The following is a 12,890-nucleotide window of genomic DNA, read 5'->3' as shown; positions in this document are numbered from 1 at the left end:
TTGCTTTTTTTCTTTGGTTCTGCTAAATATAACCTTGGCCTCAAACAGACACACATGCAAACTGAATCCAGTGATTAGAGTTGTTTTATGACGGGGATATAAATCTTTTCCCCACAGCTATCACAACATGGTCTTAGTGGTTATGCTGAGAAGGAAGCTGCTTTTCTCTATAAAGAAGAAAAGAATGGAGGCCTTCCTCTCGGCTCCTGTCTTTTCTTACTCTCAGGCATTTTATACTTAGTTTTAACACTCAAGAAAAAGATCACATATAACTTTTTATCATAATGGGAACTGGGGAGTGCCTAACTGGAATTTAGAAAATGGAGATTTGTTAATGAAACACAAAACAAAACAAATATAAATGTTATATCATTATTAAGTATATTACATAAACTACATTTCCAAAAGTGCTCTCCTTAATTACTGAAACACACTTTTCTCTGTGTTTCAAAGTTTCAGATTCAAAGACAGGGATGCGTGAGAGGAATAATGGGAACTAACTGGTGTGCCTCGAGTTCCCCTGGCACCTTTCAGTCCCGGCTCGCCTGGCTGGCCAATGTCCCCTCGTGTGCCAGTCTCACCAGCAAGACCTGGAGGACCTCTCTCTCCCTGAAAAGATACAAAACGTCATTGGGGGTGAGAAATAGCAACACTGAAAAAAGCCAGTACGGCAACCATCCTTTAAGTGTAAAGTCAGCACTCAGCCCCCCTTTGGCAGCAGAGAGAATCTATTCTGTTGAATTTTCCTTTAGCAAGAAAACAAATTCATACCACACTATTTGTCTTTAATGCTGCTTCCAATTACTTGTTTTTTGCTCTGAAAATGAAGAAACACCTTGAAATTTGACCCAAACGATAGCTCAGACATGTGAATCAAGTTGACTCAGTAGTTCTCGGGCCACTGACGGGTTTGGCCACTGCTTCCTATTGGTTCACTGTGGGGAAACGTATTATATTGAAAAACAGGTGCTGACATTACCTTCTTTCCATGCCGTCCTCTGTTGCCTTGGGGCCCCAGTTTTCCTTCTGGCCCCTGTAACAGGAGATTCATTAAATTAATTAAAAGTCCATCTTATATTCAAGGGTAATTGATAACTCAGCTTTGTGACTTTGTGACATCTTTTATTGGATCCTGTTGTTCACAGCACTATTGTCCATCTAACGACTTATAAATGCCAATTTACAGATTCTAGTGCTACAGCATCCAGTATTGTCCATACATAGGCTCTACTCTACATAGGCCCACCCAGGTATATTAAGACCTGCCCAGGGAAGGTTAAATAACTTGGTTTCAACTTAGGTAAACACATAACACCTTATTCTGCTCTTTTCAAACTAAATTTTGGCAACACACCTGTCTAAGCTTTGTGTGCGCTGCAGTAGCTGAGTGGGGACTATAGATTTCTTTGTGCTGGCTTCTACCGATAATCTGCATGTGAGGTGTTTCTGTTTATTGAGGCTACTGAAAATAAGCTGGGTTACACTCTCCCCCTCTAAACTGTCTCTGCATGCACATCAGTCACACTCCGTGCCACCCACCACCACAAGCAAATTCAAAACTTGTGAGAGACACTAAGCATCTTAACAGAGGCCAATTTTGAGTGCAGAGGTTAATGACTTGTAGTTCACAATGTTCAAAATTTTTGCCAGATTTGTCCGCTCACATTTTTGTAAAGTGAGCAATACTGTTTTCCCACAGAGCTTTGTGTGTATGCCCTGAAGCTCCCTCCCTTTCTGTCCCTCAACACCCATGACTAGATCTGGATCTGGATCTCAAAACAAAGAAGCACTTGGATGGGACTTTGACTGACAGCTATCAGACGGCCCTAAATATCTGCAATCTGTAACGCAGTGCTTTTTACTGCCCCAGTGGCAAAAAAATCTTTGTTGAAGAGAAGGCTGACCTCTACTGGGATACAAGGGCATTAACTGGTTAAGAGGATTTTGATAATCTGCCCCGTCAGTTGCAGATACTTAAAATTCAAAAGTTCTGTAACAAGCTGAATTCACCTGACCTATTCATCAGGTCTAGTTTTAACTTCGACTGTGTGCAAGTGTGTCAATGAGAATGTCAACATAAGCAGCAATTTTCCATGTTTTAGTACAATTGCTGTATCTGGTAGTTAAGAGTTTGTAAACATAAAATAAATTTACACGAAAGCCTTGTTTTCCAGGCTCTCCAGGTGGTCCTGCGGGCCCAGGGTCTCCTTCTATCCCTTTATCACCTTGCTCTCCAATTGGCCCATGTTCACCAGGCTCACCCTGACAGAGAGACGGAGAAAGAGAGGAAGACAACCAGGAAAACAGAGTGAAGACAGTTCAGTGTTAATAAGTTTTATATTACTGACAGTGAGGGGTCAAAAGTTCAGACAAACAAAAGGTTTTAAAGGAGTGGCTTTATATTTATTTCCTTTATTATACTTTATATTCTATTCAAATCTCATGTGAAATAGAGTGGACACATATACTTATTGTATTGTGGTAATAAGTATCTGAATCAGAATCAGAAATACTTTCTTAATCCCCTGCGGGAAATTGTTATGTTGCAGTGCTCCATTCCACATATATAAAGATAATAATAATAAAAATATAAATTTAACCCCCATATTCAAATATAAAAAATACACCCTGTCAGTAATAAACAGTATATACATAGTTAATGTAGCAAACAGTGAATTTGGAGAGATTGAATTATGTACAGAATTGTACAGAATCGGTTTGTAATCGGAAGTAGAGTATGACGAGTTATATCGGGTTAACTTTTTTTAATCCTGAACCTTTCTCTTTGATGAACAAGCAAAGATGGACTACTGTAGTCGAATGAGGAACCCCACTTTTGGCTTGATATTATTAGAAAGGAGTGAAATTCAGTCAACAAATACAGGGTTGTATTATGTTTACCTTGGCTCCATCTTTCCCTTGAGGGCCATCTTCACCTGGAGGACCAGGTGGGCCCTACAAACAAATCATTATTAGCAAACATCTTTAATATCATAAAAAGTGAAAAAAAAAAATCAACACAATAAAAACATACGCTTTCCCAAAAGTCAGCTTTATGAGAATTGTGAAATGGGTATTTTCTTTGTGATGGAAGATAGTTTTGGTTGTATTTACCCAAATTCATGTGATGTGTTTACAGCATTAAAACATGACATTTTATAATTTGAACATCCTGGTTATATTTTAATTGGAACTATACACTTGTGAGGAAATAATCCTTCTGAAAATTGTGGAGCAACTTAACACCATGTTGAAAAGCAGTGTTTCACTGCCCTCTCTGGCCGAAAGTTTCATGGCTATTTCACCTCACCACAGCCGGCATTACTGATGACTGTTGTCAGAAGTGTGCTTTGTTGCAACTGTTAACACACATAACAGTGATGTCACTGTGTCCTGGAGTACATCGGTACTCCACTACATCAAGGTAAGAAGTTAAACCACTGGAAGTCAAACACAAAAACAAAAAAGAAGGTTTTCAGGGAGGTCAAGTTATTCTTTAAGTTCAATGAAGGAAAATAAAGATACATTGACTGAATCTTTTTCTTTTAGTCAAGAGATTATTAGAAGCTGTGGAGCAAGAATTTAAAGTTCAGGGAAGATAACAAGAACTCCACTGTTTTAACCAGAGTGGCCAAATGACCAATCATAAATGCTGAAATATAAATTCTGATTACATTTAGTTAACATGTCAACACAATTTAAAAAAATCCCTATTTCAGTGACCTGTTCTTGGAACATCTGTAGTGAGTAGACAGTACAGTCAAACAGCCAGACTGTATGGAAAGTATCCCAACTAACCTTATCTTTTGGTCCAACCAAAGACAGTCATACAAAGTCAGAAAAATCTCAAGAGGTCCAAAAGCTATTTATACAGTCCATCAGACAAAAACAATTCCATCGTTCTGTTTTCCTCAGGCCAGAGGATTACACATCCTATCAGAATGAGGGGAGTAAATATACGACTGGGTCAGATTTACCCTAACACAAGGAAGGAAGGGATTAGTGGGTTGTTTGTAGTCACTCACTCTTATCCCCTCCTGTCCCTGCTCCCCTTCAGCTCCTGGAGGCCCAATATCACCCTGCAGGGACACAAAACACAAACCAGGGCTGCCTGGAGGTCAAAACACACTCAAAAGTCCATGCACACTCCTAAACTTACACTCACCACTGATACTTGAAGTGCAAGCAGTGTTAGACTTGACAATCAGCTGTTTTTTCACCCAAGGCTACAGTTGTGTTAAGTACAAATTGACTGAGCAAGATCACACTTTTTCACATTGCTGGAGGGTGGTGGGGAATGTGGAGTGGTGGGAAGGAGTGAATGAAAAAAACATGGCTAGGTTGTACTGACCTTTACCCCTGGCTCTCCGATGGCACCTGGCTCCCCCTCTGCACCAGGCCCACCCTACAAAGATGGGACAGAGAAAAAAAGGGGATGTGTAATTTTTAATTTGTACCCCTTACACATAGCAATGCCAACTGCAAAACCCATCAACACTTATCAATGAATTGATAAATAGTTACAAATATTTAATGAAAAGTACTTCAGGCCCTTGCTCTCCATCGGGTCCAGCTTCTCCTGGAGGTCCTTTGAGTCCCTGCAAGAAAAATAACCATTATTAGATGCTTTGAGGACAGCTTATTGACACAGTAATCTCATTATTGGTCTTACTGTGTGCAATAATTCGGGAAATAAAATACCAGAACAGACATAATACACAACTCTAGTATATGATGGCAAAACAAACACATACAGTTAAATGTTCAAGTCTGTAGAAAAGGAAAACTGTGGGCTGAGAATGCCTGGAGTAAAACTAGAGACCAGCCAACAGCAGGATGAGACCCATAACATAAACCATGCCTCTAGCGTTATTGAAAACTCTCACCCTAATAAATACTTGTATCTGATTGTTTGACATTCTTGATGTCCCTGAGGGGTCGGCAGATTTCCAGGAAAATCAAGAACTTGAAGACTAATCCAAGAAGCAGGCACAAGGCGTGGAGCTTAAAGTTGCGAGGAACATTGCAACTACTGGTGATAATCAGCATCAGAGCTTCTAAAGAGTTTATTAAATAAGTCTGAACTTGACTGCTTGTTCCTCATGAAACCTTCTCCCACAGTCATTATAGATTCCAGGCCCGTTTTCACAATGTGTGGCTTGTTTGCAGTTTCTTGGAACAACCACATCAATGCAACAGTCAGAAGACAGCATACTTACTGGTTCCCCATGTGGTCCCCTCTCTCCAGTGCTGCCTGGAATACCTGATTTACCCTGGAAATAAACACAATCATGAGCTCGGTTTAGCTTCAGTCATCCGTTTGTGATTACAGAAAACAAGCATAAGAAAACCTTGCTTTCCCAACAGTCATCTTCTCACCATTATCATCTTCATCGTCAACAAAATAACCACAAACATGATGAGTGACTAATATTTCAGTGTTGCCTAATGCCTACAGACACAACACAAAAACTCTTTGACGCAATACAAACAGATTGGCTTTCCTGCAATGTCAGATCTCTTTGTTGTAGTGTTTAGAGAGTAGTGTAAAATTTGAAACTCTAGCATAGGAAGCTGTTATTTCTGTGTCTGTAAGAGACAGTTGTTTGATCCAAGCAGTGAGATTAATGTGCCAAAGTTAGATGAGATAGCAGTGAATTTAATACCTATAATATATAATAATAGTAGTTTACATAATCATGTACATTGTGATATACTACAACCCCACTCATCATAGTTGACACTCAAATATCTTTGGCTATTATTCACTGAGTAGGTATGAGTCAAAAGCAAAAAATACAGCGTGAAGATAAATCAATTGAACAAAAGGAAAAATAAAAGACAAAAAAAAACATTCAAATGTTATCACAGCTCACATGTAAAAGGCCATTGAGAGGAATTGTCAAATATACAGTAAGTGTTGAAAGTTTCAAAGTGTGGAAGGATTTATGGAAACTACAATATATTATAATTGACAGCAACCACAATCACCGATGACTACATTGACTACAAAAATGCCTTCAGCACTGAGCTGAATGGGCTCTGACATCACAGATAACAACATGATTTTGACACAAATACTCAACGACTTTTAATCAGAGAACATAGAAAAGGTGTGGAATTAAAAAGGACAGATTTTGACAGTGTTTAATGAAACACAAGATGGCGCTATGACTCCAGAGCTGCTACTGCAGCCAAAGATGCAAAATTTCTAGCAGATAGGTTTTTTTGTTAAGGCACTGAGGCTGATGATAGTGGGAAGTTATGAGGAGGGGTAGATGATCTTTAGTTAACATCAGGCAGTAACAATGGGTCAAAGCTACAGTTATTCTAAGCAGTATCTAAAGTGAATGTCAAAACACTATATTTGAAACTTGGTGCATAAGACCTTAGTGTGTATTCAGGAGGACAGGTCACAACTAGTGTGCAAGTGTATGCATGAATGTACTGTACTGAGCGTGAGCACAGGCCTACACGTATCTGTGTGTGTTTCTATGTCTGTTAAGAGTAATTACAAACAACCCTGAAATGTCATATGTTAAGCCAATACATGATTAGAGAAAGTGGAAAGCAGCTCATTTGTCAGTGGAAAATAACACAAGCCAAACAACTGCTTAAGCATACAGGTGATAGAGCTTTTCTCCAGCTTGGGAGCATCCATTGTAAGTGCTGCCATAAATGGATCAAACAAACTGCAAACTGCACTAACAAATTGTGGATATAGAGTAATGCTTATCACTTGACTGATCATCACTTGACTCTTAGACAGCCCACATGGATCTGCTTTTGAATCTGTCTTTGGTCTGTTTTTGTTTGCATGTTTCTACCATCTGTGAAACATCAGTTATTCTAACCTTTAAAAGTTCAAAAGGATATCAAAACGACCATCTGTCATTCTCTTGATGGTAAAAACAGAAAGAAACCCAAGAGTTTCCTTGCAAAAATGGTCCATCAGAACTGCCAAAAGTCCATGTATTATGTGGCACGAACAGAATACACTGCGTCAGTGTAAGCTGTTGTCTTTGTATGTGTGTCATACATTGTATTCTTAGCTGCTGGAAAGACACAATTTCTCCTGGGGGGTTGTGCAAATCCAAAGTGGAGCCTGACAAATAAACCAACTGGTTGAGGTCATTGACAGCTAAATGTGTTGGTCCTGGCAAACATGTTGGTAGATAAGTAACAAGAAATTACAGTGCAGAAAGATATATTTGAAGTAATGAAGAAACAGTTTCGCTATTACATAATCTGTCCACCAGAGAGCACTAGTTTATTTTTCAACTATGCAAAGTTGTGTTCGGTACACATCTTGGTCACAATTCTTTAATAACTTTAAAGGATTCTTGTAAAAATGTTTTTTTCTTTTATGAGAGGTGTCAGACTCACATCATCACATCAAGCACACCGTAGCACACATTCTTAACAAGTGGATATGAGATACAAAGGCAGTTTACATAAAACAACCGTTACAAATTAATAGCTCATCTAAACTCAACTGTAAACTGTCTTAAAATCTCTCACACAGAATGCAAAGAATTACTCTCATTCATTTCTTAAATCCAGAACCAGGAAATGCAGTATAGTTTCAATTAAGTTAGTATGCCGTGTTCATCAAATCTGTAAATAATAATAGAGTGATTTTAGTGCTGTATGCCCAACACAAACCTTGCACCCACACACACCAGATGAGTAAGGGGAAATACATGCACACATGTGTTGATGAGTCCCAGCACTGCTCAGTGTTTTATTTTATATCAGGCAACTTCCTCTTGGTTGACTTTGCTGGAGCAAAGAGGAAGTCTTCAAGTAATAATTATATATATTACAGGTGAAAGGAGGATGTGGAAGTGTTTTGCAAGCCTTTGTAGCCATAGTGATGTTTCTTGTTTAAGTGAGCAGGATGATTAAAGCAGAAAGCTTTAATTTTTACTTACAGGCTTTCCGGGAGGGCCTCTCTCTCCTGGACTGCCAGCCTTGCCCTTCAAAGATAGAAATCAATATTCAAATGATTAACATGCATTTTATTCTGAAAAAAATATTGCCATCTCATTAATCTATCATGATTATTTATTTATTTATAGCCTACAGTTTGTTCAGACAGAGCAGCAACATTAGGATGCTGATGCATTTATCAATGAACTCCTGATTAGATGGTTTTTATTGCAGGTTTTTGAGAATACTCCTCAGATGCATAAGCAATGCAACTGATGTAACTAGAGGCATAAAAGAGTGTGTTGGTAATCTGGCCAGAAGCCTGTGAATGATTCAGCACAACAGAAACACGAAGTGTCTATAAACTGTTTTATGGAGAAACATTTGCAGTTAATTGCTTGCTAATTTTATCATCTTTATGATCAACATATTGTGCATGCTAAAAAGCAATGTGCAGTTTTACAAATTTAAAAATGACTTTTACCACCTCATATATTTGGCCCTAAAATAACTGTTATGCGATTGTAACGGTTTGTCTAAAGCACAATGACTATAATGCTATGAAGCCCTTTTAGGTTTAGTTTTTTTTTTTACTTGTTTTATTGGGATAATTGAGTGACACTGTCTATGAGAGGTAGAAAATATAATGACATCAATCCTTTGATAATCCATTGTGAAATGTAAAAAATGAGTGTGACAGCTATTTACCGTAGGGCCCCAAATTTAGGCATCTTTACAATAAAGCAGCAGGGTAGATCAGTCATGATGCATGTCAAATATTATTTTACTTATTTCTCAACCTAAATGAACAGCAACTAAGATGACATGACATATAAACACATAAGCATACATCTGATGTGCCTACACCTCAAAAGCCTGTGCTGATATACTTGTACACTTTTGAAAAACTGGAGATTGCCAATGTCTTCATTAAATACTATACTATACTATACTTATTAAAAACATCACAGACAAATCTGAAGTTGGATTAGGTTTCACTCAACTAGGCCTGATATATACAAAGTTTACTTTCATCTTGCTTCTCCTCAGCAGATTTAGCTCAGGTTTCCTCAACAAGGAAACAAGCTGGCAATGGTACATAGTAACTCCATTCAGGTCTAACTTGATACAGGCGAGAAGACAAATGCCCCACTCTGCAAATAAAAACTGATTAAAGGCCTACCAAGGTTTTAAAGAGGCCCGAGGGTTATACTGGATGCTGCGGTAATGTTTGAAATTACATGTGGTAATGTCTTTTTTGTGAAGTGAATGTTCTTTAAGAAGGATGTGCTTGTTAAGCTAGATGCTGCAGGATGATGCTTTTTTATGACAATGGTTATTCTTGGCTTTGGATAAATGGTGGTACGTATAAATTCACCTTCTCATTTCTTAAGAGCCTGAAGCCTTCATCCAGAAATGTGTTAGACATAAAACATTCAGCAGCCAAAGGTACCCTCAAAGTATTTTTAACACTTCTAGTTTAAATGGGGCTCACAACTTTGTAGTGTGTTATCAACGAATATTTGTTCTTTTCAAGTCTCTGTCTTACACAAGCTAGCATAAGTTTAAAGACAATTGTAAAGACATTATTGAAAGACTACTTACAATGAATCCTGGCTCTCCTTTTTGTCCAATGTCACCCCTTTCACCCTGCAATGAAAGAAATATGGCACATGTAGGAAATTCATTTGGTTTTCTTCTTGTCAGAGGGAGTAATGAAATAAACCATACATTATCCGTGACAAATATTCAATAAAGCAGTGTCCCCAAGTCGAATAGATGACTCCAGCACTAATACCCTGATTAATATATAGGAAGAACACATTTCATGCAAAAGTATTGTAACTACCACATCTTCACATGCACATCGTGATATTTTCCACAGGGTGCTGTGCATGTTTACCTTGGTGCCCTCAGGGCCTGGTTCTCCCAGTGGGCCATCTGGACCCTGGGGCCCCTGTGCAACAACAACATGAGACACACCTTTGAACGTCACACAACAAAGAATGAGCAGTAAAGGGAATACAGTTAGCATCAAAGCATCATACACAAGTTGATGTACGTACTGCTAACTCTGGAATAACATCAGCAACAAAGTAATTACTCAGTATTCTTTGCCTACTTGGGAGGGTTTCCACCCTGACACCGCAGTCTATCACTCCCAAAAACATTCCAGGGGTTTCCCAGCATTGTAGCACCACTACGCAGGTAGGGTGACAGATAAAGATCTGTAAATACAACCCAAGGCCCTCCCCATTTCTTTCCTGTCCCCCCTTCAGGACATTTCCACTTTCAGTATATCTGTTGTTGCATCTTGTCTCCCCTCTTTTATATCTCTACCTTTGATGACCCTATCTGCTCTTAGTCTGCCTGAGCCTCTGGCTTTCAGTCAGACTTCCATTCCTCTAAGGTCACTCAGCTCCCTTTAAGCTCCCAGACAGACAAACCCGGGCTTTATCTTTCTTTCTCTTCATTCCTTCCTTTAGCTCATCTCTTTCCAATCTTGGTGAAAAATGCTACTGTAACTTGTGGACCCTCCTTGCCGTGTTAAATTGATTCCTTCAAATTAGTTAACTCTAAGTTGTTCAGAAATTAATTTAAAAACAGCCACTGGTTGTGATTAATTCATTAGCATGATTAACATTTATTAACCAAGTTTTTTACTAGTAGGTATGCAAATTTCAGCAATAAACCATGCATCTATACAGAATAAGCAGATCACAACTTAAACTGCAGAAAGGAAATCCATCCAACAATAACTTATGTATGAGTAACAGCACAAATCATTACACAGCAAGTTTTCTACAGAAAGATTTCTGGAGTGGGTGAAGTAAAGAGGAAGTGCATTTCATTGAGAGTGATCATCAGCAGAGGAATCAGAGATAGATACAGCAGGTTAGCCTACGTTTCAGAGGATGCACAACCTGTTTTCCATCACCAACAACTATCTTTAGAACTAGTGCAGGTGTGTGCTAACTAGGGTAGGTGCACACCAGAGAAGCTCCAGCTGCAGGATATTCTTTATAGCTCAGAGGATAAAATGCTAAATATAAGTGATAAGTAGTCTAGTAGTTCCATCTTGCTTCCTTTATGTGAGGGTAATCTCTTACTGACAAACTACAGTGTTAAGAAAGCATGCATGTTTATTTCTGACATCTCATCCAAAAACTACAGCTGGCCTGGGAGTATATGTGATTTTGGTTCAAACAATTCGCTTTTGCAATTTTATGCCTTGACAATGGAGATGGACTGCGTGTTACCTCAGCAAGACAAGAAATGCAACCACAAACTGATGTGTATGGATAACTGTAAATAACACAAACTGTGGCATGTTAATTGCTTCCACATTTTCCTTGGTAAAAAGTTCATCTTAAATAAGAAAATAAGTGAATAGTGGATAAAAAGAAGAGAAATATGGATGAGTGATAAAGTGTGATAAGTAGTGTGGTAGTAGGCATTACTCAATTGGCTTGTCAGCGTCTCATTTTCTCATATTACCTGAAATGGATGCAGATTCAACTTAAGAGCTTTAGCCATGACACTGTTAGGCAGTCTGGCAGTGGAGTGTAGCACAAGCAAACCATCAGTTTAGAAAAGTTAAAGTCAATTAAAAGACAAATTAAAGAGTTAGTCCAGCAAGGAAGAACTTCCAGGATGTGCTGCTGTTTGCAAGCAAACAATGCAAGCAGATGCAGCCAACCTTGGAGTTCTACAGTTTCCACTGAGGACCTGAGCACTGATGAGGAGAAACAGTGCACAAGCTTTAACTATCAAGAACAAAACCTGGATAACATGCAGCCAGTATAATCTTCAAAAGTCATGCTTACTGTCAATGCAAAGCATTCTTTAAGAAGACAATGGGTCATCTAAATATTAATGCACTGAAAACAAATATTCCTAGCGTGCTTTAGCGAGTGTCTAGCGATATGTCTAGGATGAACACTATATTGTTACAGAGATTACCATTATATTGCATTGTTCAATGATTTTCATTAGCAAACAAACGTTGGATTGTGTAATAAAAAAACAATGAGGAAATTACTTATCTACAGTGCCAATACTTTTATAATCTAATTTTCATTTGGATTTTCTCCATTACTGATTATCAATGATTTTAGTTAGTTTTAGTTGGATGCATTTTAGTATATGACATCATTTGAGCGGCTCTTGAATAAAAACCATTTAATTGTGCTTCCTAAGGAAACGAAACACACACACGCTGTAATACAGATGCATATTTTGAGAAACTAAAATGAAAGGTGTTTTGTTTTGTCTTTTGTTTATTCTGATCTGTTACACTGTATAAACAGCACAATTTACTTCAGTTGGTGCTTCTGTTAGATTTAAGTTAAAATTATGTAAAGCACCAAGAATCTTCACAATTAAAATCATAAATCTATCTTTGTCTCGTCACCTGAAGATGTCATTCTCCTCATAGCCACACGGTGTCCCACCAGTATTACCGTATTCATTCATTTGACATTACCTTTATGTCTTCTAACTAATGGGGCTTATGAAACAGTTGTAAATACACATAAAACAGAAACTTAAAACACATGTCTTTTAATTACTTTAGCTGGTCTTGTTTAAGGGAATGGGGCTGTGATACGAAACAGACAACCACAGGTCTGATAACTGAAGTTTTCATGGTCACTATTGACTTTAAGTGGGCTGACATTCATAACATATAAAGTAAGAGACTAGTACAACTAATGTCCCAAATGTAAAGACAGCTCTTACCCTCCTGCCCTTTGCCCCAGCAATTCCTGGAGTACCCCTCTGTCCCTGTGGACCCTGTGAGAAAGAACAAGACAGACTGAAGGTTGGGAAATCGTAGATGGGGATTAAGGAGGGGTTAGTAAGTAAAAAGGTTTTCATAGTGTCTCTTTGACATGATGCAGTGAAACAGACTATAAAATACAGACAAAATTTACACAAACCAAATAATGCAAAACCTC

At 38.3% G+C, this 12,890-nt stretch overlaps 1 protein-coding gene across 1 annotated transcript in view; it reads right to left on the bottom strand.

Moving 5' to 3' along the window:
• The window catches only part of col24a1 (collagen type XXIV alpha 1), an 89,653-nt gene that overhangs the window by 19,048 nt on the left and 57,715 nt on the right, over positions 1-12,890 (bottom strand). Inside the window, exons 28-39 of the mRNA XM_023394530.2 lie at positions 12,673-12,726; positions 9,836-9,889; positions 9,538-9,582; positions 7,935-7,979; positions 5,220-5,273; positions 4,545-4,598; positions 4,352-4,405; positions 4,026-4,079; positions 2,902-2,955; positions 2,155-2,262; positions 980-1,033; positions 502-609 (exon numbers count right to left, since the gene is read on the bottom strand). Coding sequence (XP_023250298.1) covers positions 502-609; positions 980-1,033; positions 2,155-2,262; positions 2,902-2,955; positions 4,026-4,079; positions 4,352-4,405; positions 4,545-4,598; positions 5,220-5,273; positions 7,935-7,979; positions 9,538-9,582; positions 9,836-9,889; positions 12,673-12,726 — 738 coding nt within the window. The remainder of the gene's footprint in view (positions 1-501; positions 610-979; positions 1,034-2,154; positions 2,263-2,901; positions 2,956-4,025; positions 4,080-4,351; positions 4,406-4,544; positions 4,599-5,219; positions 5,274-7,934; positions 7,980-9,537; positions 9,583-9,835; positions 9,890-12,672; positions 12,727-12,890) is intronic.

This window comes from Seriola lalandi, unplaced genomic scaffold, assembly GCF_002814215.2.
Source record: "Seriola lalandi dorsalis isolate HSWRI2012SDOR001 ecotype SW California unplaced genomic scaffold, Sedor1 jcf7180002054949, whole genome shotgun sequence".
NCBI lineage: Eukaryota > Metazoa > Chordata > Actinopteri > Carangiformes > Carangidae > Seriola > Seriola lalandi.
Note: the sequence above shows the minus strand (reverse complement) of the source record. Positions and strands in the feature narration are given on the sequence as shown.